This window comes from Gambusia affinis, linkage group LG17 (assembly GCF_019740435.1).
Source record: "Gambusia affinis linkage group LG17, SWU_Gaff_1.0, whole genome shotgun sequence".
NCBI classification, from domain to species: Eukaryota; Metazoa; Chordata; class Actinopteri; order Cyprinodontiformes; family Poeciliidae; genus Gambusia; species Gambusia affinis.
In genome coordinates this window covers 3,303,214-3,328,103 of record NC_057884.1, presented here as the reverse complement: position 1 = coordinate 3,328,103, position 24,890 = coordinate 3,303,214, and the positions used below count along the sequence as shown (strand labels likewise).

The following is a 24,890-nucleotide window of genomic DNA, read 5'->3' as shown; positions in this document are numbered from 1 at the left end:
CCCACCTCTGATCTAGACAGTCTGGTACATTTGGGGACATACAAATGCACAACCGAACTCTGATGCAGACTAAAGAGGTGAACTTTGGCACGGTTTCTGTGCGTACGTCAATGTCCAGTGTACTGGAGACCTCTCAAAAGCAGGAAGTGGACTATAGCACAAGGCATTGTGGGTAAATACAACCAAACCAAACGTGCAAGTCTAGCACTAGAGGAGGACGTGGCTCATCATCTTTAATCTTTAAACTTTAAAGACAAAAGAGGAATCCTACAACTGCTAAATTCTGACGCTACTCCATTTTGGTTTACATTTTATGAAGAAGGAAGTTGCGCTCAGAGTCTTCTTCAGAGGTTTTCTTGTTGTTTCATTCCAGTGGAACCACTGGCGCTGCACCAGTGGTTCTTGGTGCAGCGCTACCAAGGTGAGGTGTGGATCAGGTTTTATTAAACGGTTTGGATCGTTTGACAGTGCAGTATGAAAGAGAACCACAGCAGCTGAAAGAGGAACAAATGTTGTGTTGATGAGTCTACCGGACTATCAAGTGTGAAAACATCCTTTGGTAATTGAACGTCATAGAAACAGTAAAACGTGGAGGTGGTAAGACATTAAGACATTTAAGACTGAAATCCCTTTGGTAACTATCTGGCATGCTCATTTTCTACCAAGTATTACTTTGTCTTGCCAAATTGGAAAGTCAAGGATCGTTTTCCTCTCCACTCTGTGACCAGCATGTCCTTGTATTTGCTTGTGCGAGTTGTGATTGTGCGTACTGTATGTGTGTGACTGCAGGCGGCGTCGGGCGCCCTCAGCAGCCTGGGCCATGTGTACACCGCCATAGGGGACTACCCCAACGCTCTGGCCAGCCACAAACAGTGTGTCCTGCTGGCCCGCCAGACCCGGTGCCAGCTGTCTGAGGCGCGCCAGCTGGGCGACATGGGTGCCGTTTACACCGCACTGGGAGACTTCACCAACGCCGTCCAGTGTCACGAGCAACACCTGGATATCGCAAAGGTACGAGAGAGGCGATGTGAGAAGTATTCACTCACCTTTCAGTTTTTTCCCCCAAATTATGCCGTGTTATGTAGTTCTGTTTAGGTTTTTGAGGTGATTTTGTGACAGGACAGCAAAAAGTAGCACATGATGGTGAACTGTCTGATGGCATGTTTGGGACATTGTGGACATTGTGAGCAAAAAACTCTTTGCTAGAAATTTGCTAGAAATTTGCTGGAAAAGAAAACACAGAAACTATGAAATCAATGAAAATGTATTAGATTAATCTCAATTCTAGCTAATTTCCGAGCTTTTTGGTGTAAATTTACTCCTCCTTTTTTTCTTCTTTATATATGTAAAAATATTTCTATAAATGTGTGCATACAGTTTATATATGCATAAGAACATTTTTAAAGCCCTGTATCTTTTACCTAACAAAATTGCACCACAGTGTTGCTCTATCAGATAAAATACCAATAAAATCCATTAAATCCATGTGAAAATCAATTCATTGGTCTTATAACAGCCTTTTGGACTTTTCCCTTTTGTTATTTCCAAGCTTATAACCTCACAGCGATGAAGATTGAAGGAAAAAGTTATTTTGATCCCATTTGGCATCAGTAGTCTCCTGGTGTTGATATTTCCACTAAATTCCTCCAAATAAATCTGAGGCTTTTTTTAAAAGTCAAAACCAGACCGTCGTCTTTCTGAACTATTTTACAATGAGATCTTTCAGCAAATAATTTTAAGTATTAAGTAATAAAAGCCTGTTTTATTTTCTTTGTCAATTAAATTCCATTTGGGACTTTGGAGACATCGTTCATCATTATAATCAAATCAAACAGTATATTTCTGTATAATGGCCATTTCTTGCTTCGCCCTTCATGTGTCTTTATCCATCCATCCATATTCTAACACCCTTGTCCCTAGAGGGGTCGGGAAGGTTGCTGATGTCAATCTCCAGCTCTGTTCCGGGCGAGAGGCGAGTTCACCCTGGACAGGTCGCCAGTCTGTCACAGGGCAACACAGAGACAGACAGGCAGACGTGTCTTTAATCTCAAAGTAATTGTTTAATGGGCGTGCTGTGGTGGTGTAGGGGATAGCGCAACCCACATTTGGAGGCCTTGAGTCCTCGACGCGGCTGTCGCGGGTTCGATTCCCGGACCCGGCGACATTTGCCGCATGTCTTCCCCCCTTCCTGTCAGCCTACTGTCATATAAGGGACACTAGAGCCACTAAAGACCCCCTAGACGGGAGAAAAAAAAAGTTTAATCCATAAAACGAATATTTGTCTTTGACTCTATAAGTGAACAGTCTTTGTATTTAACATAAACAATGAAAATGAAAACCAGTCCACTTTTTTTAAATGTATTATTGTGGTAGAGAAAAAATCATTCAAAATGGAGCATAAATACTATATTATGCTATACTATATTATACAATGCTATATTACACTATACTATACCATACTACGCTACACTATACTATGCTAGACTATACTATATTATACTATGTGATACTTCACCACACTATAACACGCTACACTGTTCTGGGCTATACTATATTTAAGTGCCAGTTTAGAAGGACAGGAATGTGTGGAAAATCAGACAAAAGGAAGTAGTTGGAGGATCATGGCAGCATGTTTTTTTAGTGACGTGAACAAACTTATTCATCTGTGATTGTAACTGTATGAAAACCACAGTTGCAAAATTACATTAGCAGAATCTGGACAAAGCTTTGCATACATTTGGAAAGGAGAAGCAGCTAGTGAATTGCTGAGCTGGACTTTTATGAGGATGGAAATTCTTTAAAAAAATAATCTCTTTAGGTGGCATGTAGACAAACGTATATTTTTATATCAGAGTCTGAAAAACTAAATGTTTCCTTGAAGTCTTTCAACTATGGTGCTTTTTGATGACATGGTAGAAAAATAAAATAAAATAGTGACCACGATTTAAATAACTTATGGAAATAACTTATTTATTTTGTGGGACCAACTTTACTATAACACAACTTATTTACGCGTGGTCACCAGTTATTAAGTTGTGAGCACTTAAGTCCATGAGATTTTAAGTTGTGACTCATGGGAAGGACAACTTCATGGCCACAACTTAATATTTCATGGAAACGACTCATTTATTTTGTGGGAACAACTTAATTATAGCAATTTGTGGCCATGAATTCAATAAGTCCTGGCCACTAATGTTTTTTTTTTGTTTTTTTTTTTGCCATGTCACCAGACGAGCTTTGTAGTTAACAGCAAATATTTAAACTTTTTTCATTATTAGCAGCAACATACAGTCTGTCTTGTCATGAATAGCAGGACTTTATTGATACAGTGTTGATGTCTTTGCCAGTCTCTGGAGAACCGGAGAGAGGAGGCCCGGGCGTACAGCAACCTGGGCAGCACCTACCACTCCCAGCGGGACTTTGACAAGGCCATATCTTACCACACCAAGGTGCTGGAGTTGGCGCGGGAACTGTCAGACAGATCGATTGAGATGAGGGCGTACGCCGGTCTGGGTCACGCTGCTCGATGCATGCAGGTGGGCAGAAAACCTTTTCAAGATGCTCACTGTAGATCGTCATTCCTGAACTACAACTTGATGAACATTGTTTCTATTGTGACCTTTTTCCAGGACCTGGAGAGGGCCCGTCAGTACCACCAAAGCCAGTTAGGGATTGCTCAGGAGCTGCAAGACAGGGCGGCACAGGGCCGGGCTTCCTCCAACCTGGGTAACTCCACTCCCGCCGTTGTTCAGGTTGTGCTTAGGGTTTCGTTTGTGATCGCTGGTTTTCCTCTCAGTGGCGGAAAGCTCTGTCAGCATTTCAACACAGGAACCTTTAAAGTCTCATTAAGCTCTTGAACCACTTTGGACAATCTGGTTTACATTGAACTGCACCGTTAGCAATCCCAATGAAGCGGTGTCGATACGTTTCTGCATCAGAGTTGGCCGTAGCGCTCACACTGTGACACTGCGACCACCTGGACTGCTATGATGAATTGGGCAGTGGGAGCGTTGGATAATGCGAGACTCCATGACCCCACCTGTTTTTGTTTTCAGAGCCTTTCACATGACTCCATTGGTGGCTCTCTGGATGAGCAACGCTCATGTTTTATTAAGTAGGTTTTGGTTTCTGTGGCCCCAGTGATATCTGAGAGGCTGTGAACCCAACTCCAGTGCTGAGTGGACAGCTCAACATCCAGCGCCGACCTTTAGGCCCTGAAAGGGGCCAGCAATTCAAATATGACCCCATTAAGCTGCTACTAATAAAAGTATTATCAATTGAGGGCTTTTATTAGGGGTGGGAATCGTTCACTAACACAATATGACTCGATTCTGATTTTTGGGGCCACAATTAGATCAAGTCAAAACAATTATTCATTTCTGCTTAAACCTTTTGGTGTGTAAAGGATCCTCCTGAATTACTCCAATCTGCTTTGGAAGGTAGAATGACAAAATAGAGATAAAGTGACACATTTATTAAATTTTAAATGTTTGTTTTCACAGAGCGAACACTATGCCTTTCTGACCACAGCTTCCTCTGTGGATAACTGCTTTGCAATTTTCCATCCAGAGATTTTGAACCATTTGACAGTCTTTGAAATTATTTAGCAAAGAATTATAAGAAGTGTACATAATTCTGCACCACATCAGATAAACGTCCCATAGTCATGTCGCCTGCAGATTCAAAAACCGGATACTGGAAGCAGACTGGCTTTAGCGAAATAACTTTGCTGTTAGAACGTCTTTCTGCATAAAACACGGCCACAAACTTCTGACCAATCACAGACAGGACAAAGGCCTGATGAAGGAACCAGAGCACCTCCAAGTCCTGGAGGGACACACAACCATTAACGTGCAACACCAAGTGTGTTTGGGAGGGTTCCATATTACAAACTGCTCTGTTGTTTTAGTTTAGTTTCCTCAGAGAGCTTCAGCAACCATGCACACACACACTCACACCTAAGGAGACAGTCATGTTTTTGGACTGTGGGAAGAAGCCGGAGAACCCGGAGAGAACCCACCATGCACAGGGAGAACATGCAAACTCCATGCAGAAAGACCCCGGGCCGGGAATCGAACCCAGGACCTTCTTGCTGCAAAACAACAGTGCTATCAACTGCGCCACTGTGCAGTCCACTAATATATTACACTAATATTATATATATAAACTAATTCAAATAATATACTTACCAAAAAAAAAACAAACACTTTTTATCTCAGAAGTTAGTGGTTTTATCTGTCTTCTGTTTCTGCTCTTCAGACTTATCCAGGATTTCCCGCTGGGCATCATAAATGAATTTTGCATTTGAATTGCAGTGCAGGAAAAACACAACTTCCCCCTGTCTCCCAGCCACTTACCTATATGCACAATATGGAGGTGGGGGTGCCTTTCCACAGCTGGGAACTGTGGGGGGAAACATGTGGAGTGGTCTCTGTGTGTACGGGGCCACAGCTTCACTCATCTTTACAGTCTGTCCGTTTCAGAAGGTCCCTAAATAATATAAATAAAAGTGCCTGCTTTTGTAACACAAGCCCTGCTTTTACATTTGTTCTTCAAAACTGAAAAGGTTGGAAACATGCAGCTGAGTTTATCAGCGAGTTCTTGACCTCTTACTGTGGTAAAATGTTGTTTTCATTCTCTCTGCAGCCGGCTGCTGCGGTGTTGTGTGTTGCTCACTGACGGCTCTGTCTACTGAAGACGAATCCTAACATCTACCTGAACTTCACGGGTCACAGGATGTGCCTCAGACTCTCTGAACTAAAAGGCCCGAAATCGAGCAGATGAACCGGATTTATTCCGTTTCCTCTCGCCTTCTCATCTGGGTTTATAGGCAGCAGAGTCACGCCGTCGCCACGGAGTCGTGTTTTTGCCGTCTGAAGCGAGAGAGAGAAAACGGAGCGCAGGAGGTGCTTTGATGTGTGACTAACAGGCCTAAGCTGGAGTTGCTGACACTCTCCTGACAGACGAGCCTCAGTCTGAGGTTCAGATCAATGTTTCAGCTCATCATTTATGGATGATTACAGTTCTTTGACTGCTGACTTGACAAGCCTCCACTCTTCTCTCCTCTGTCTGTGTCTCCGTCTCCGTCTTGTTTTTTTTATTTTCTACCTCTCTCTTGTTCTTACCTCTGCTCTAACTCCTAGTAAGAATGAGAGGGAATTCAATTGACTGAATGGCTTTTATATCACTTAAGCCTGAACAGATCCTACTGCCCAGCTGCTCATTGAAGATCTTTGTTTAATATTGGGCTGAAACGAGGAATCAAATGAATTGTGATGAATCGAGATAATCGTCAACTAATTTAGTAATCGATTAATCAATAACTGGAGGCCATTCGCTAAAAGAACAACGTACTCAAAGAACTACATGAGACGAAACTACAAAAAAAAAATATACATTTTGAATTTAAGATAACCTTTGTCTGTAAATATGTCTTGGCTAAAAAAACACCTAGTTTTAGCTTCACTGAATCACCTGGCCTCCAGGAGGCGATCGTTTCTCAACACCCGAGGGTCCGGACCGTCTGGATGAGGCAAAGTGTAGAACAAGGCGCTGGTTGTTACCAGGTTCCAGTGAAATAAGAACGCAACTGTTCTTTTTCATCGGGCATTTTGACTCTTTGGACTATATTTAAGCAGACCCGGTTAATTCACAGCGACCGCTTCCCTCTCTCTGTGGAGGAAGGAGGTCATAGATCACTGATGTCCTCCCTAATCTCCCTCAGCAGAGTGCCTGCTCATCAGACCTCAGCTCATTTTCCACATCTCTAATCCCGGCTGCTCACGCTGCAGCCCGTCCACTCGTGGGAGCGGGGGCATCCTGACGTCCTCCAGAGTCTCTGCTCATCAGAGTCGCTGCGCTTTCGTCACAGGGGAAGCTCTTCGTTGGGTTGCAATTATCCCGGCGTTTGCGGTGTTACCGAGGCGGTGTGTAACCGTAACCGAGTCTTCCTGCCAGCTCTGCAGGCGTCGATGTAATCCTCTTAGCTCAAGACCCCAACGAGTGAGGTTTCATAATCAGCCACATCCTCAACTCCCATCAGTTGCTTTTAAAATATATACTCAGGCTAGCAGAATCATTCATACCCCGGGTACGTTTTTATATTCCATCATGTTACAACCACAAGTCTCAGCATTTACGTTTTATTTATTGCACCTGAACAACACAAAGAAAATGATATATGGCATTAAATTTTTTTATTTATTTTTTTTTTTTACAAATAGCTATCTGGAAAGTGTGTGCATTCGTATTTTGTCATTGCAGCGCCACATTTAGTGTGTGTTTGAACATTTTTGCCTGTTCTTCTAAACTCAACTCGTTTCAGATCTCACCACAGAGTCATATTTTCGACTGGGCCGTTCTAACGCATATTAATCTGAGCCATGTCATGATTTTCACAGCACCAGAAGGTCAGCTTCAGTCTGACCTGAACGAACCGCCTTCCTCCACACGTCTTCTGTCTCCTGTATGACATTGACAAGCTAGAAACGGGGCTTTTTATGCTTTCTTTGAATAATAGCTTTCTTTTTAGGACCTTTTCACAAAATTCTGTTTATTCCCTTTCAGTTCAATCAATCTACAAATGTCATTTATAGGAACAAAACATAAAAAGGGATTTCAGTTCAATCATACATATATTCTAGTTGATCCTAGTTATCAGTGTTCATTATTCAGATTAGTTACAGTTTTTTATCTAAGGAAACCCACTGAGTCACTGACCTGCAGAATTCACTGGATGAGCACACATACAGTTTTGGCAATAAGTTCATGTTTTTAGGCCAAAGACCTCCGGAATGTAACATCACAAATCAGCAGGTTTACCCTCCAGAAACCACTCGTTCAATTCTTGTCTGGCTGTGCAGGAGGCTCCGCGTCTACTTTTCAAAGATATTCAGTTGTATAATTGCGCATCTGTTTGCAGCCATTTTCTCGTGCGAGTGTAAATGTAGATGTTGGGGGTCGTGGCAGCAGTTTATCTTGATTTAAAGTGACAGAGTACCCTGAAGCAGCTCGTTCTGAAATGAGCTCAAATGTAGACAAAACTGAGCCACTGAACTAAAATCTCAGTATCTGAGAATGATTCTGTGCAAAATGTGATGTAATGTGTAACGTATCCAGGAAGTACCTGACTTTTTTGCTGGCCTTCTTGGTCTCCATGGTGCCTTTTGGTCACTGATGACACAAAAAGTGAACTCTGTTTACCAATGAAGTAAATGCAGTTACACTAAATGTTTCACAATTCCATTAATTATCTGCCACCTTGTGTTCGTCTGTCACAGATACAATAAAGTAAAATCACAATACAGAGCAGTGACGTTTGTATTTGCAGTGACGTTTGTATTTGCAGACGACGGTGTGACGGCCTGCTGGATGTTTTCCTGCATCTTCACGGCCGCCTGCTTCATTTAGCTTCACTTTTCATAATGTGTGCAAAAACATGCATGTGTCATGTCTGTGAACGCCTCATGCACACAGACCATCTTTGAGTTCACGTCTCACAGACTCTGAGTTTTTACACAGCTGCAAACTGTACAGTGAGGTTCCAATTATAGGACACTTGCTTTGAATAAAATATGTGTGGATTAATTAGTCAGTTTCTCTCTACATGGGTTCATAATTATTAACTTCTAATATTTATTCCTGATTATTAATTTTACTTCTGTTTTGGTTATTCTTGGTCGTATGTTATTCTGTGTTTTCTCTTATTTTAGAGCAGGTCAGATAAATGACCATTATAATAAATGATATCTTTTCATAATCATGATATTTATATTGGACAAGCAGATGTTGCTCTTTGATGGCATATTGGATTTATTTCACCTTGTAAAAAACATGGAAAGTATTTATGAAAGGATCTCCTCTAAGGTGGCGTTCAGGGAAGCTGGGTCGTTTTCAAACCATTATTTTGGCTCAAATCGGAATTTAATCAAAATTCATTAACAATTTGGTTTAATGCAAACACTCCACTTTTGAAAACAAAATTGGAATTTATTCGCAACAAAACAAACTACAAACTGTCTTTACATTGAAACAATTTCGTGTAACTGGTTTTTTTTTGTTTGTTTGTTTGGTTTTTTTTTCATTCATCCATACCGCTTCCTGCACCCCCCCTACTGGCTGCGCCCCACACTTTGGGAACCACTGGCTTAATTAGTTTTGACAAAACGTTCTTTGGACGTATTGACAGTACTGTATTCCAAGGGAAATGCTTTTTTCACATTACAAGTCACGTGATCAGCAGCCGGACGTTACTGGTGGCAAAAACAACAAAGAAGACGACAGGAAGTGGTGTTAGCGGATGATGGTGTTTTTTAATGACTCATCCCGTGAGCGAACTTATTCACATGATATTAACTGTTTCTTATATAAAGGAAACACCGCAATTGCAAAAATTGTGTCCTCTCGACATTAACGGAATAACGACAAAGTTTTGGGCAATAGAAACGAAACACAGCTGGTGTGTCGCTTTAATGTGTTTGGAGTAAAGTAGCTGCTGCTTTTGGCTTTTCGTGGCATCGCTGGCAGAAAGAAGAGAACATCCGAGAGACACGCATGAAACCAGAGTCAACATGTGACCTCGTCCATCTGGTGTCTCGACGCCCCCCGTAATCACACTTCCCTCTGTCATTCATCATTCGTCCCAGTCTCTTTCAGGAGCAACAGAGTCTCAGGTTCTCTGCTTTTCTGTCTGTGAGAAATCGATTCTGCAGCAAGTTCTTTCTGTTTGACGGCTCCCAAAACCGTCAAGGATTTTTCAGACCACGTCTTTCAAGTGTCAACTGTATGAACGTAACCTGGTTTTCTAACCTACAAATATTTTCCAGTGTTGATTCTAATAGAAGAACTAAAATAATTTGGATTTCCAATTCAGAACATAATGACAGAGAGAGTTATTTCTTACTCCAGAAACTTTAATTTCCTAAGATTTCTATTGCTTAGTAAAATGTCGAAAACCCTAAATTGTGATCAATTCAAAACACTCGAGAAAACTAAGATTATAGAGTAAACACAAAAATGTGGAATAAGAATAAAATTCTTCCATTTCCAGTTTTAGATTGTCGATTATTCCTGAGGTGAAACTCTTTATCTCAAGTGCCCCAACCTCCTTACTCTTGAATGATCAAACTTTTCTGGCTGTGTCTCTAAAATTTGTGTTGTTGACGGAGGAAAACTTCATCACAGGAAACGTCAGGATCCTCACAGCAGCTTCCTGTCCCTGGACAGAGAATCTGATCTGTGCGTCTGCACTGAAGAGCCTCAGCGGCAGATATTATTAGATTTGTTGGGTTTCCGCACCGAAGCTTATGAATTATTTACTCCTCTGCAACAATATCTCATATTTCACATGTCTGACTATAATATCAACCCAGATTTTCACGGGGATGTATTATATTTACATTTCTAAATCTTATACTGGGTTATTACTGCGTTTTTGAACCTGCAAGACAAAAGCAAAGTTGTTAATCCATAATCGTCTCAAAGCTCCAGCAAAGAAAAGATTTAAAATCCAATTCAAATTCAAAAATGCTTTATTTATCCCAAAGGGAAACTAAGCATTGTTGTAACTTTAACCATCCAGGTATCTTCAAAGAGTCGCTGCAGATGGTGATGCTGTAGGAAGGAAGAATCTCCTGTAGCAGTCAGTGTTGCTACAAATTTGATGAGGCTTCTTTTGCTTTATTACAGTCTCATGACTGTCGTACATGCTAACGTCTCCCTTTCCCGGCAGCGGAGATGATATTCCATGACAACATGTCCTGGATGACTCTGTCAGTTGTTAGCTAGCACTGCTGATCCGCCTCAGTTATTTTGGCACATAAAATGATTCTTCCAGGCGACCGGGTTCTCCCTGTTCTGACCTGTAAAAGGAGGGATCCTGTTCTCAATCCACAAAGGAGAATCCAATGATTGTGAATGAGAGTTTATTGATTTGGCTCCTTCTTGTTTACTCTTAGATTTTTGAAAAGAACAACAAAAAATAAAACCTTCGGCTAACGCTAAAGACGAGTGAGATTATGCTTCATTGCCTTTGTTTGCTCTGCTGAGTGTCATGCTGTCATTTCCTCTCTTGTCCTGAATCAGGCATCATACATCACATGAAGGGGGAGTACGAAACGGCGCTGAAGCTGCACAAAGCCCACCTGTCGTTGGCGCAGGAACTGGGTGACTACGCGGGGCAGGGCAGGGCCTACGGGAACATGGGTAACGCCCACCACGCGCTGGGCGTCTACGACCAGGCGGTGCGCTACCACAGGCAGGAGCTGCAGATCTCTCTGGAGGTGAATTCCTGTAGTCTTCACTTTTGTAACTTGGGTTGAAACGACTAATTGTGATTAATCGATTATTCAAATAATCTTCAGTTAATTTAACAATCAGTGAATTGCTAACTGGCTCAGAAATTGGCGATTTGATGAAAGAACTAAATGCTCAGAGCCGTAATTAATCCAAAACTGCACAAATAAAATGAACACTTGCATGTAAGAGGAACAAAAAACTTTGTCTGTGAAAATTTTCTACCAAGATCTTCTCAAATAAAAGCTGCAGCCAATAATGAATGAATCTATAAAGTATTAGTGAATTATTAGTAAAAAAAAAACTTTTTTTTTGCATTTTATGCATTAAAAATTTTATTTTAATATGTAAAAGTGGAATTGATTTGTTCTGTCCTTTAATATATTTAATAAATTGTATTTAAAAAATGGATTTAAATGGTTTATTGAAAGATTTGCAGAATGTGACAATTTTTCATCCAATTAGTCAATTAATCTCTGAATAATCAATAGAATGGTTATTGTAGTTATTAAAATATGCTAAATGTGACAACTTTTTAAAAATCTGATTAACTGATCAATTGTCTGAATAACTGATGGAATAATTATTTCAATGAATATTAAACTTTGTAGAATGTGCCAATTGAAAAAAACAAAAAAACAAAAACTATTAATCGATTAATCATTTCAAAAGTTGATTCCTGAAATATTGTTTAGTTGCAGCCATTTTTCTGACATTTAAGAGTGGATATGACATTAGTCTGGAGTGTCTCTTCTGTCTGCAGGTGAACGATCGCCAGTCGCAGGCCTCCACTCACGGTAACTTGGCGGTGGCCTATCAGGCGCTGGGAGCTCATGACCGTGCTCTCCAGCATTACCGTCACCACCTGACCATCGCACGGGAACTCAGAGACACGCAGACAGAAGCGAGAGCCCTAGGCAGGCCAAACAAAAGAGAAAGATGGATTTTTTTAAAATAGAGCAGTTCCCGAGCAGGTGTGCTAACGCTTCTGACTTTGCTCTGCAGCAAACCTGGGGAACTTCCACAGCTGGAGGGGAGAGTATGCTCAGGCTCTGCCCTACTTCCAGCAGTACCTGGCTCTGTCCCCGGGGCTGCAGGACCTGGAGGGCGAAGGGAAAGTCTGCCACAACCTGGCCTATGCTCACTACTGCCTGGGACAGTACAAAGACTCTGTCAGGTGAGCCATGCATTGCTACGCAGGTGAAAGCTTTTCTGTTTTTGTGTACTCGGTGAAAGTACACAAAAAATTGAAACATTTTTGTCGATCTCTCAGGTATTATGAGCAGGACCTGGCCCTGGCTAAAGACCTGCAGGACAAATTAGCACAAGCTAAAGCCTACTGTAACCTGGGTTTGGCCCACAAAGCTCTCGGAGAGTACAGCCGAGCAGAGGAGTGTCAGAGATACCTTCTCTCTCTGGCTCAGGCTCTGGATAACACACAGGTCACCCAGCTGACGCTCTGTTCACTCACACACCGTGGAGCTGCAGGTTTTCAGGCAGCAGTCGACGTTAACCGGCGGTGTTGTGTTTATGTTGGTCAGCAGGCAGTTTTCAGGGCCTATGGGAACCTGGGGGACGTGTTTGTGTGTCGGGGGGATCCAGCCGGAGCGCTCAAGTTCTACCAGCAGCAGCTGGCTGTGGCTCAGAAAGCTGCCAACCAGAAGATGGAAGCCGACGCGTACGCTGCCCTGGGATCAGTTCACAGGTAGTGGGGAAGTTCATCGTTGTGTGCTTTGGCCTCTGCGCTGTGACAGCAGGTGCTGGGATTACGTTTTGTTTTCTTTGGAGAACGAAACTTGCATCTCTGGATCAGAATCCTTACCTCAATATTTTTAATGATTCCCAAAAAGCCCAGCATTTCCAAATCCAACATGTTAACAGAGTCAAAGAGAGACTTTATTGTGATCTGCTCAGCCTTACTGTTATCTGTTCTCTCTCTCCCAGCCTGAAGGAACAGCAAACCTTTCTTGACTCCCGTCATTTGTAACTCCTTTTCCTCTGCCTCCCCACTCTTCTCTCCCACGCAGGCTGCTCCGCCAGCTGGACGCCGCGTTGTCCTTCCACAGCCGGGAGCTGACTCTCCGTAAGGACCTGGCCGACCCCCAGGGGGAGTGCCGGGCCCTGGGCCGCCTGGCGGCGGTCCACATGGCGCTGGGCGACTACACCACAACCTTCCAGTGCTACGAGGCCCAGCTGGGACTGGCTCAGGGCCTCCGGGACCCCCGACTGGAGGCGCAGGTCCACGGGAACATGGGCATCACCAAGATGAACATGGCGGTGTTCGAGGAAGCCATTGGATACTTCGAGCAGCAGCTGGCCATGCTGCAGCAGCTGAGCGGCAGCGAGGGCATGCTGGACAGAGGCAGGGCCTACGGGAGCCTGGCCGACTGCTACGACGCCCTGGGAGACTACGAGGAGGCCATCCTGTACTACGAGAAGTACCTGACGGTGGCTCAGAGTCTCAACCACGTCCAGGACCAAGAGAAGGCCTACAGAGGCCTGGGAAACGCACACAGGTCGGTGCCAGCTGGTGGAGGGAAAACCTCCAGGACCTGCTCCTTATTTGGTGGAGTCCTTGCTGTTTTAGGAACCTCTACTTTACTTCCTGACCTACTTCTTCTGAATATTATTGTTTTCCTTTTTCCCTTTTGTAACCCAACTGAAAGGGGTTAATAGTTATAGTTCTGTTTTTTACATTTACTTTCCTTTATTTGATTTGGAAAAACCTCTGGTCTGTTGAGTTGACAGGACGTTTGCCACGCAACAAGTTAGCTTTCTGTGACATTGTGTTCATACATTTATAATTCTAATATTGACTTACAGTAAGCTGAAAGTTTGCCAGCAAAGTAAACATCCGGATTCGAACTGGAGCTAAAAACGATGGAGCTCAGACAAGATGGCGACACAATCGTTTCTCACACCAAAAAAATTAATACACTTTTATTTGACCTTTTCCTGTAATATTGGCTTTCAACTTTTATTTTCTGGTGTTTTTTTTCTTGGTAACATATTACAGTAAAATGAGAAAAATAATTTTAAAAATTCTCTAAACATTAAGTCATCATTTTGGGACTATAAAGGATATGTTTGTAAGTGGAAAAACAGGACAGGTGCCAAACTTCCCAGGAGAAGATGCTAGTTAACATGTCAGCCTGTTAAAGTTCATGACAGAACATGATTTAAAAAAACCTGATAATCCTGGTGAGATGGTTGGTAAAAACACACTAAACAAGACATTTTGAGTCATATTTGACTCTCCTGCCAAAACTAGGAACAAGTCGAAGAGACAAAAACAAAAAATTAAAACCATCACTTGAAAATAATGGGGTTTTTTTTGTTATTTATGGACAGTATACTAGGTGAGTTAACGAAGAAACCACCGCAGGCTTTAAATTGTAGCTTTGAATGTTTTCAAATTGTAAACTTTATAGTTCATTTACAAAGTACAAAAACACAAAATGTTACCAAGTATATATTTTTTTCCTAGTTTATAATCCTAATATTTTATTACACTAAAAATAAGACTAAACTTGTTCCACTGGCAGATAATCTCACTTATAACAAGACATTTTTCTCATGTTAACAGTGAAGAAATCTGTCCCGATCGACAACTTTTTATTTCTATTCAAAAATCAATTACTTAAAACAAGCTCCTACATCTTGCTGAAAAGTTGCGTCTCCGTCAGTTTTGTCTCTTTTCCTGTTTGCTGTAATTCTACTTTCAGACAGATCCCTTCAGCAGCCTGTTTCCATGTATTTCTACACAAGTCGTGTTAACAGACAGAAGTCTTAGCGAGGCGTTTTTTCATCCATCTGGTGTTTCTGTTCTCCACAGTGTGGCTGAGACGTTAGTGAAAAGGAAGGAGAGCCTGATTTTTCTCAAACTCAGCTTCTGTTAAAGCGTGAAAAGAGTGTAAAAGCACTTTAACACGACAAAAATATGTCTAAACAATCTGTTTGTTTTTGGGGTTTTTTCCTTCTCCTCCGTTTTCCCTGTGGGTGCAGGTCCACGGGCAGTCTCCAGCAGGCGCTGGTGTGCTTCGAGAAGCGGTTGGTGGCGGCCCACGAGCTGGGCGGCGAGGGCGGGGGGAAGGCGCAGGCTTACGGGGAGCTGGGCACCCTGCACAGCCAGCTGGGGAACTACGAGCAAGCCCTGTCCTGCCTGGAGCACCAGCTCAGCATCGCTCGCTCAGCAGGGGTGAGGTTCACGCTGCCAGGCTGCCAAATCTGGCAGGAAATAGTATTTGTGAAATGTATATCGGAGGCAGCGATAATCCCTCGTTTCATGTGGCAGGATAAATCCCTGGAGGCCGAGGCGAGCGACGCCCTGGGAGGCGTTTATCAGCTGATGGCAGACAACGAAACCGCTCTGCAGGTTTGTGCTCTGCTGCTCTTTATGTCTATCTGTCCAGTCAGCGCAGCATAAAGAGCGGAGACAGGCGAGGAATTGTCCAGAGCTGCGTCCAAAAGTTGTGTTCAAGTGCGAATTGCACCGCATCAACATGTTTCTACTCAAGTTAAAGTAAAGAGAAACGACTCAAGTAAGAGCTGTTTGGTAAAACTCAAGTATTTAGTAACAAATCATTCAAAGCAACTTTTAATGCTTTAAAAAAGACCAAATCTTGTTTTCTCAAAGAAAACAGAACGGATGTTTTGTGATAAATGGTAATATTGTTGTTTTGGACCATTTTCAACTAATACAATGTTAATGGCAAAATAATGTAAGAACACATTCTCAATGATGAATAAACTTCATATTCCAATGAACATTTTACACTGGAACTGGAAGACATTTTAAATATCCGAAACAAAACAACAGAAACAACAAATAAAATGAAGGATGAAAGCTCAATGAACTGAATAAGGCCTGGTTGAGACCAAAGCACCAGACTGAAGCCTTCTGTCATTAAACATTTTGGTAGAAAGAGAAAATTATGCAAATGGAAATTATTGAGCTTATTAAATTACTGTCATTTACCAGGCAAGATTTATTGATTTATTGCAACAGGCCTAACTCACAGTGTATCCAGAAATGTTACTCAAATAAGAGTAGCGACACTTCATAATGAAGTTATTCAACAACCCAACTCTGGAGAAATATGAGCGCTGAACAGGCAGGCTTCACTCACACAGACTTTGCTGATTAAGCCTGCTGTTCCCGCTGCAGTGGCACCAGAGGGCGCTGAGCATCGCCGAGCAGACGGGCTGCGTGAGGAGCCAGGGCCGCGCCTACGGCAACTTGGGCCTGACCTACGAGGCTCTGGGGAACTACGAGCGGGCCGTGGTGTTTCAGGAGCAGCACCTCAGCGTGGCGGCGCAGACCAACGACCTGACGGCCAAAACTCTGGCCTACGGAAGCCTGGGGAGGACACACCATGCCCTGCAGAACTACACTCAGGCTGTGATGTACCTGCAGGAAGGTGATGCACAAGACACACACACGCACACGCACACGCACACACACACACACACACACACACACACACGCACACACACACACACCTTCAGTTATACAGACGCAAACAGAGTTTCCTTTCTTTGTCAGTAGTTTACAACCTTTATTTATGGACAGTGTCGTGATTTCTATCGATTAAATATTTCACATTCCCCTCATTACGTTTTGCTAGTTGTTTGTTTTCAGCAATCCGATACTAATATCTGTATCGGTGCCGATGTTGAAAATCATTCTAGATCTGATATTGGTGACCTTGTGTCTGATCTACAAAGACAGATCTATTCAGTTTAATTCTATGCTTTGTGCTCTGAGCAATGTCATGCTTTATTATTTATTTCAACATTATATTTCAAATTTTGACCAAAGTAGTAGTAAGTAGTAAGCTACTATTTTTATCAGTTTCTTTATTATTTATTATCCATTGGCTGTTCTTCTCCTAAGTACGCTGAACAAATGAAAGTTGTTTTTACATATTTGACCAAGCATTTATTCTTTAGCCCAGAATAAAGTAATTGTTCACAGCAAGGCGAGATTTGGCCGAATAGTTACCATGTCAACCTGCGTATCACGTCTACAGACTAATCTAATTCGGCATCAGAATTAGACTTCTTTAGGTAAAGCTGTGGAGTTTTTTGGGGTGGAGTAACAGGGGAGGCAAAAATGTTTTGAATTCATGTTTAGAATTAAAACTTACTTTCAACAATTTGCACATGAACATGAGCAAAACATGTTCATTTGAACACAATTCTCAAATAATGAGATGTCACCAGTTCTGTTCTGCCTATTTTGACCTTTCAGAATGACTTGTTTCAGAGAGGGGGTCGTTTGGACCCATTGGTTGTTTTACCCTCTGCCTAGCGGGTTAGCTACATTTTGGTTGCTAGGTGAGAGGCAGCACCCGCCGACTGTGACGTCAATATCAAAAAAACGAGAGGAAACATTGAAACCGAAATACTTTAAATGATTTTTTTTAAGCGCTTGGACTGTTTCCAGATTCAGCAGAAATCCAAATGGAACAACAAAAACATGCAGAAGGTAGATGTCGCGTAATTAGTCACATAAAAAAAACCCGTTTGCTAACTCTTTTCATAGTGTACTTTGAGCTATTTTTAGATTTTGCAGAGTTACTCATGTAATCTGGAAAACCTTTTCTAGTGTAATAATCTGAAGATGCATCGTGTGTGCTATTAGAACCTCTTCCACAGTCAAAACTGACGCAGCTTCATTCAGTCCAAATCCAGACTTAAGCAGCTTTAGTTAGCCTGTTATTTGATCATTCCTGACCTCTGTGTGTCTCTCAGATCCTTTGGCTGTAAATTGATCATTATTTCCACAAGCAGCACAGGATTGCGCTCAGCGTTGAGGTGAGGAAACGTTTGGAAATGAGCCTCCAATTAACCCCCACAAGAAAAACACACAGAGGAGCACACGACCTCAAAGGAGACGAACACGCACAGAGGCGGGAATGTTTTCTTTATCTGATGAGATTCTTCTCAATCTGAGGCCCTAATGAGAACTAAACCGAAGCGGGTGAGGCCGCCCGCGCCCCTCCCAGGAGTCGACATCAAACATGTCTGGGACAAACCGAAGACAAGAGAGAGAGAATACAGCGAGTGTGAATTTGAATGAGCCGATCAAAAACGAGAGGAAAGGAACAGTGGGAGAAAGTGAACGATGCATCCGAGCATCACAGGCTAATCAGCGGAGCCTGCTTCAGTTGTCACGTTTTTTTCTTTTATTTTGTTTTGATGAGCCGCCGTCTGATCTCCGTGATGTGATTCCCTCCCAGGTCTGCGGCTGGCTGAGCAGCTGAGCCGGAGAGAAGACGAAGCCAAGATCCGCCATCGCCTCGGTCTTTCTCTGTGGGCCGGCGGCAACCTGGAGGAGGCACAGCACCAGGTTTATGAAGTCATTAGGTTTCAAGAAGTGGGAAGCAGGAATGCCACTATGTCACTTAGTACACTGTAACATAATTAATAAACAGCAAAGGGGTGTAGAGTAGCCAAAAGGATTAGCACTACTTCACATGACAGCATATAGAGGCCAAAACTCTGAAGTTTTGGGATTAATCTTAGGAATTGTCTAGATAAAGCATGGGAATATCTGAGTTCGAAAAGTTGAACATCTTTGACTTTTGGGAATTTTCAGAGAAACTCACAAAGGTCCATGTTTCTTTCAAGAAAATGTTTGTGGGGGTTTATTTCTAGAAAAGTTCTTCTTTTGTTTGTTTGGTTGTTTTTTGTTTGTTTTTTTTACAAAGTTTCTGAGCTTAATCTCAAAATTTCCGGGTTTTTTAAAGTAGTTTTCTGAGTTTTCAAGCTCAGACATTTTCTCTCTTTTTTGGAGATTTTGTGGTGGAAATTTATTCAATTTATTTTTATTTACAATGGCCCTAATACGCCGTCGTAACTTCAACATATTTTTTTTACAAAAGCAAGAGTATTAAGACTGTATTGTTTACCCTCGTTAGCTTGGTCATTGAGTAATACAACAAGCAAAACCTGCTTTTTTCCTTTATTATAACTTGAACGCAGTTTTTAGTCCTTCCTTGATTCATGTCCAGACATAAACAGAACCCAGTTTAAGTTATTTGGGTATTTTTCTCTCATACTTTATGAAATATAGCTGGTTTTTAAGTAGCTAATGACCAAAAGATGTGTTAGGAAACTGAAAAATTAAACAGTAACGGTAGAGTGTCACGTCCAGTACTGATCAGCCGCACAGTTCAACACTTTTTATTCTGATACTTCTTTTCCTCACTGACTTCTAGTTGCTGCAATAATTGATCATCTCTGAGTTTATGAAGACTTTCTTGTCAGATTCAGAGTCGTTGCAAATCAGCCAGACTTTGTGCTGGCACCACCCAGTGGTTAACATTGTAACTGCATGGTTAACTGATCTGAACCATTTGAGATCAGTAAGTTCTGCTTGAAATATTTTTACAAAACAAACAAATAGAAAAAGACAATGCAATGAAAGAAAGAAAAGCATGTGAATGGAGTTCTGAATGTGAAGTTTTCAGCGGAAGCTTTGTACATGTCGTCTGATTGTTGGATTGTTTTGTTTCGTTTCAGCTGTACAGAGCTTCTGCGTTGTTTGAGACAATCCGCCACGAGACGCAACACAACCTGGATTACAAGCTGTCCTTGTTTGATCTGCAAACCAGCTCGTACCAGGCTCTCCAGAGAGTCCTCGTCAGCCTCGGTGAAATGTTTTACCCTTCTCTGGCTTTTTATTATTATTATTATTATTATTTTAAAATATGATATATAACTTGCACCGAAGTTTGTTTGATCCATCTTCATGCGCTGATCCGTTCTTCCAGGGCGGCACGACGAGGCTCTGGCCATAGCCGAGCGGGGGCGCACTCGAGCGTTCGCCGATCTGCTGGTGGAACGCCAGAGAGGAACCAGGCAAGCGTCCGGCGCCGACCCTTACATCCCGGTCACCGTGGAGCACATCCTGGAGACGGTCAACGGTCAGAAGGCGCTGATCCTCTACTACTCGCTGGCTGGAGGCTTTCTTTACAGCTGGCTCATATCTCCAGGCACAGGTACGCAGCTGAGTCCACACAAAACCGGCTCTATCACATTATCCTGACTCCATCGAATCGCTGGATCAATGATATGTTGCAAATCTATCTTTTCTTGTAAGATCGTCACATTTTGATTGTACCGATACAGTTAAAACAACAACCTTATTCAGATTAGTCACGTGGCATTTGATCATATTTTTGATCAAACCTTTTTTTTCCTCTGAACAAACTTCATGGCCCCAATTTAGCTCCGTAGGATTGTGGTGGAAATATTTTATCTGGTAATATGTTTAACATCGAATTAATAAAATCATAGCATATTGCCTGATAAAATGCTCCACTACATGTAATAATGTAGTGACCATTGAAAAGTGAGGGTAAAATTCAATGTTTCTTAACACATTGTGTAGCATCGTCTGTGGGTTGATTAAATGTTTCCCCAGCCAGAAGCTGAGGCCATTTGGGGGCCGCAGCATGATAAAGGTCGGGAACCCCTAGTGTGGTGCAAAAGCATGAACTCCCTAGTTCTGTTTCGTGTCGCTCAGGTCAGGTAAAGAAACTGCTCAAACTTGTCGCGTGTCCTTCCTGAACCCTGCGACAGGCATCGTGAAGTTCAACGAGGCGTACCTGGGAGAGGCTGAGGCCTCTGAGTTCCAGGATGGCGGCAGGAGCCCACACGGGGGAGGCCCCATGTCTCTGGATCAGTACATCTGCAACGCCAGAGAGGCTCTGGGAGTGGACAGCCATCACAGCAGGTAGCGGCTGACGCAGCGACAGATCAGTCAGAAATAAGAACTTTTGCTCTATAAATAGATTCCTGTGAAAATGGATTCAGATGATTTGCTGATGTGACTTCCTGCCCAGGGCGGCATGACCTCGGGGTGGGAGACAAAAGAAGTTACAGCCTGAACAGGGTAGAGTAAGACTGTAGTCAAGAGTAGAACTCCTTCCATGTATTTTTATTCAAGTGAAAGTGAAAAATATTCATTCAAGAAATGACTCAAGAAAGAGTAAAACAGTATTTAGTAAAATCTCTTATCAAGTACTGAGTAACTGATCAAATTATCAATCATTTAATATTTAAAAATGAGACCATCAGATGGACCAAAAATAAAGTTAAGTGTAAAGGTTTGTGTTTTAAAGACCAAACTGACAATAATTTGTATAAGTAACAAAAAATAACACAATCAGGCAAAAGAAAAAAAAGAGAAGAAAAAATCAATTCAATTTCCTTTGATAAAAAAAAACTTATGAAACTTTAACAAAAACTGCAGGAGTGTGTCTGAGTCTGGTGAGTTTTTGGTTAAAGCATGTTGTGGGTAGATAATTTAGAAATTTTACTCAAGTGAGAGTAGAGAAACTTCATAATAAAGTTACTGAAGTAAAAGTAAGAAGTACAAGAAGTACTCCTAAAAGTAATTTTTTTTCCAATAAGTTCTTCAAGTTACTGTAACTGAGTAAATATAACTAGTTACTTACTTCCCAACTCTGGTTACAGCCCAAATAAGCTGTGCATCGACTAATTATGTTTATTCAGTGGGGAGTGGGCGCCCCCTAGTGTCGGGCACAGTGTTGGCAAGTATTGCTGCACTTTTGCTAAATTGAACACAAGCGAGGTTTCTGTTGCATCTGCAGCTCAGAGATTTCAAAATTCACTTCAGATCTGATGAGGAAGAGCTTTAAAAAAGAAAGCAGTCAACCCGACCGCCTACCACTGAGCCTGAATCTGTGTTTTCAGAGTGTGCTCCGGCAGTGAGACGGAGAGTGAAGCTGGAGATCTGCTGGAGCAACAGTTTGAGGAGCTGAACAACAATCTGGACTCCGCCGCCGATCCAACCGGCTACCTCCGCATGGTGTCCAGAAACAACCGCTTCAACAGGTTCCACCTCAGCTTTTAAAGACGGCTTTTCACTCGCATGCAGTAACTCCAGCAAAACTACATTCAGGCATTTTATGTTCCCCAGTGAAAAAATAAAATAAAATACTTAGTGTATTTCAAATATACTTACATTTGTGTGACAAATGTAACAGATTTGTTGATTCCACAGGGCAGGCAGAAATCAAACCCACAGCAAAACCTGTGGGAACTAGTTAATTTATGGGTTAATAAAGGAAACACTTACTAAGCGTGGACGGCTTCTTTCCCCTAAGCACATAAAATCCTCTGGTGTAAACCGCTTTCATATTAAAATTTGTAACAGTACTACTTTATTTTTTTAGCATTTAAAATTTTGGTAACATTTGTGTATTTGCAATAAAAACCTTTCAATATTAAGCGCTAAAATTTGTAAACCCAATAGGAAATATTTGTAACAAAAAGAAAACTTCTTTAAGGGAGATTTTATATTTTTTTAATCCAAACTGGTGTAATACCCCTGGCCAATAACTTGTACCTTTTGTTGTTGTTGTTGAGTACACCATGCTTGGAAACCTTTTAACATGTTATCTTTAGCGGTGCACCGATTTCAGTTTTCTGGCCGGTCACCCACCCTCAAAAAGCCTGACCTGCTGATTCCAATTTTGGTCAATACAGATTTTTTGTCTTGTATTATAAGTTGCTAAATATAGCCACAAAGTAGCTAAGTTCCCAACAGTGGGGTTACTGTTGATGGATAAGATCAGTTTCATCGCCCAAAGTGAAGGAAGTATGGACTGATTTATCCCTTGTTATTTTCCTTGAAGGGAAAATGAAGTATCTACTCCAACATAGGGAGCTGCTGGGTGTAATTCCTGTAAAACCTTCATAGACCCATCAGTCTGAACACTAACTCTCAAAGAAAGCGTATTTCTAATCCTGTTAGGTCTGTATATTCCATGTTTTATGTAAATGCCCTCCAACAGGAGCTGTCGGAGCATGACGAGCCTTTACAGCGCCACCGTGTCTCCAGTGAAGGACGGCTTATCTCCTGTTTGCCGACAGTCTAACGTTGGCAAACCTCCTCTACGAGCCCTCTACGACTTACTCATCGCTCCAATGGAAGGGGTGTGTGTGTGTGTGTGTGTTTGTGACGCGGCTCCTTTTTCTGTCCTTCTTTCATTTGAATGTTGAGCTTTCATGTTTTTTTTTGTTTTTTGTTTTTTTTATATCGTCCATGTTTCTGCTGCAGGGTCTGATGCACAGCAGTGGACCTGTTGGCAGGAACAGGCAGCTTGTGGTAGTTCTGGAGGGAGAATTGTACCTGATCCCCTTTGCCTTGCTCAAAGGCAGCTCCTCCAATGAGTACCTGTATGAGAGGTTTAACATCATTTCTGTACCGTCTCTGGCCAGCCTGCAGGCTACAAGCAAGGTAGGCCCTTCATCCTGAGGAGGGCAGTAGAGCGCACAACTCCAATGTAAAAAAAAAAAAAAATAGGAAAAATGGGGAAAATGGGTGGTCAGTTTTGAAGAACTCCAAAAAAATGGGAATAACCTGCAGTACAAAAATATACAGGAAAGTTTTAAAGTGTTAAATAAAAGAACGCGTTTCAACACATTCGGGTTGTTCTTTAATGTTACACCATGTTCCAAATTATTATGCAAACTGGATTAAATATAAAATTTTTTGTTGTGCTAATAAATGTATAGATGGTATTGTGTGTCAGGGCTCTTTGAATCACTTTAATTAATTTCAGAGCTGGTTGATTAGTTTGTCTGGTGAGCTCAATTAAAGGAAATCTACTTAAGAAGGATGTTCCACATTATTAAGCAGGCCACAGGTTTCAAGCAATATGGGAAAGAGAAAGAATCTCTCTGCTGATGAAAATCATCAGATAGTGTAGTGCCGTATGACAAGGTATGAAAACATTAAATATTTAACGAAAACATGCAGCCGAACCACATTCTTTTGTCGCCTACTTTAAAACTTTTGTATACATTTTTGGAATCTTTATCATTCCCTTTTGTTTTTTAGACAATTCATCTTCTGATGTCGCCTTTTTGTTACAAAACAAACATAATTGTTTGTGCGTTCTCCCTACAGCCTCACCCTCGCCCCAGCGGTCCCCTGCTGTGTCCAGATGGAGGTTCGGTGGCCACCGTGGTCGGGGCTCCTCACCTGCCTCCCAGCGTCATGGACCGCTGGCTGTGGGGGCCTTTACCCTCGGCCCAAGACGAGGCTCTGTCTTTGGGTGAGCAACTGGGCTGTCACCCCCTGACAGGGCCAAACGCCACCAAAGAGCGCGTCTTAGCGGCGCTGAATCAGGCCGAGTGCGTTCACTTTGCCACCCACACGTCCTGGAAGCTCGCCGCCATCGTCCTGTCCCCCAACCATGAGCGCAGCACCGCGGACGGGCCGCAGGAGACCTCTCTGCGCGGGACGGCGGCGTTAGCGGACAGCGCGGCCCAGGACGGGAAGGTCGAGCGTTTGTTTCCCAGGAGTCACAGCAGCCCAGAGAGACTCCGAGGAACGGAAGAAAGAAGCGAGGACGGGGAGAGTGTTTGCGGAATGGAGAGCGTGTGCGACAGCGCGCCGCTCCACGACTTCCTTCTCACTGCTGCCGACATCCTGGACCTGTGCCTCTCTGTCAAGCTGGTGGTTCTGAGGTATTCATGTGTTGATAGTAACTAGTTACATTTATTCAGTTACATTCAGTTGAGTAACTTTTTGGAGGAAAAAAAAATACTTTTAG

The 24,890-nt window shown here is 42.4% G+C and overlaps 1 protein-coding gene across 3 annotated transcripts in view; it reads left to right on the top strand.

Annotated features, from left to right (window-relative positions):
- The window catches only part of ttc28 (tetratricopeptide repeat domain 28), a 108,557-nt gene that overhangs the window by 73,067 nt on the left and 10,600 nt on the right, over positions 1 to 24,890 (top strand). For 2 of the 3 annotated variants that reach the window (XM_044096650.1, XM_044096652.1), the window contains 20 exons: positions 790 to 1,011; positions 3,348 to 3,536; positions 3,630 to 3,726; positions 11,083 to 11,279; positions 12,056 to 12,209; positions 12,298 to 12,469; positions 12,566 to 12,734; positions 12,834 to 12,997; positions 13,320 to 13,808; positions 15,298 to 15,490; positions 15,587 to 15,667; positions 16,460 to 16,712; positions 18,537 to 18,646; positions 19,822 to 19,951; positions 20,073 to 20,300; positions 20,884 to 21,037; positions 22,021 to 22,161; positions 23,124 to 23,265; positions 23,390 to 23,569; positions 24,242 to 24,804. In XM_044096650.1, coding sequence (XP_043952585.1) covers positions 790 to 1,011; positions 3,348 to 3,536; positions 3,630 to 3,726; positions 11,083 to 11,279; positions 12,056 to 12,209; positions 12,298 to 12,469; positions 12,566 to 12,734; positions 12,834 to 12,997; positions 13,320 to 13,808; positions 15,298 to 15,490; positions 15,587 to 15,667; positions 16,460 to 16,712; positions 18,537 to 18,646; positions 19,822 to 19,951; positions 20,073 to 20,300; positions 20,884 to 21,037; positions 22,021 to 22,161; positions 23,124 to 23,265; positions 23,390 to 23,569; positions 24,242 to 24,804 — 4,028 coding nt within the window. The remainder of the gene's footprint in view (positions 1 to 789; positions 1,012 to 3,347; positions 3,537 to 3,629; positions 3,727 to 11,082; positions 11,280 to 12,055; positions 12,210 to 12,297; positions 12,470 to 12,565; positions 12,735 to 12,833; positions 12,998 to 13,319; positions 13,809 to 15,297; positions 15,491 to 15,586; positions 15,668 to 16,459; positions 16,713 to 18,536; positions 18,647 to 19,821; positions 19,952 to 20,072; positions 20,301 to 20,883; positions 21,038 to 22,020; positions 22,162 to 23,123; positions 23,266 to 23,389; positions 23,570 to 24,241; positions 24,805 to 24,890) is intronic. The other variant, XM_044096651.1, reaches the window with a different exon arrangement.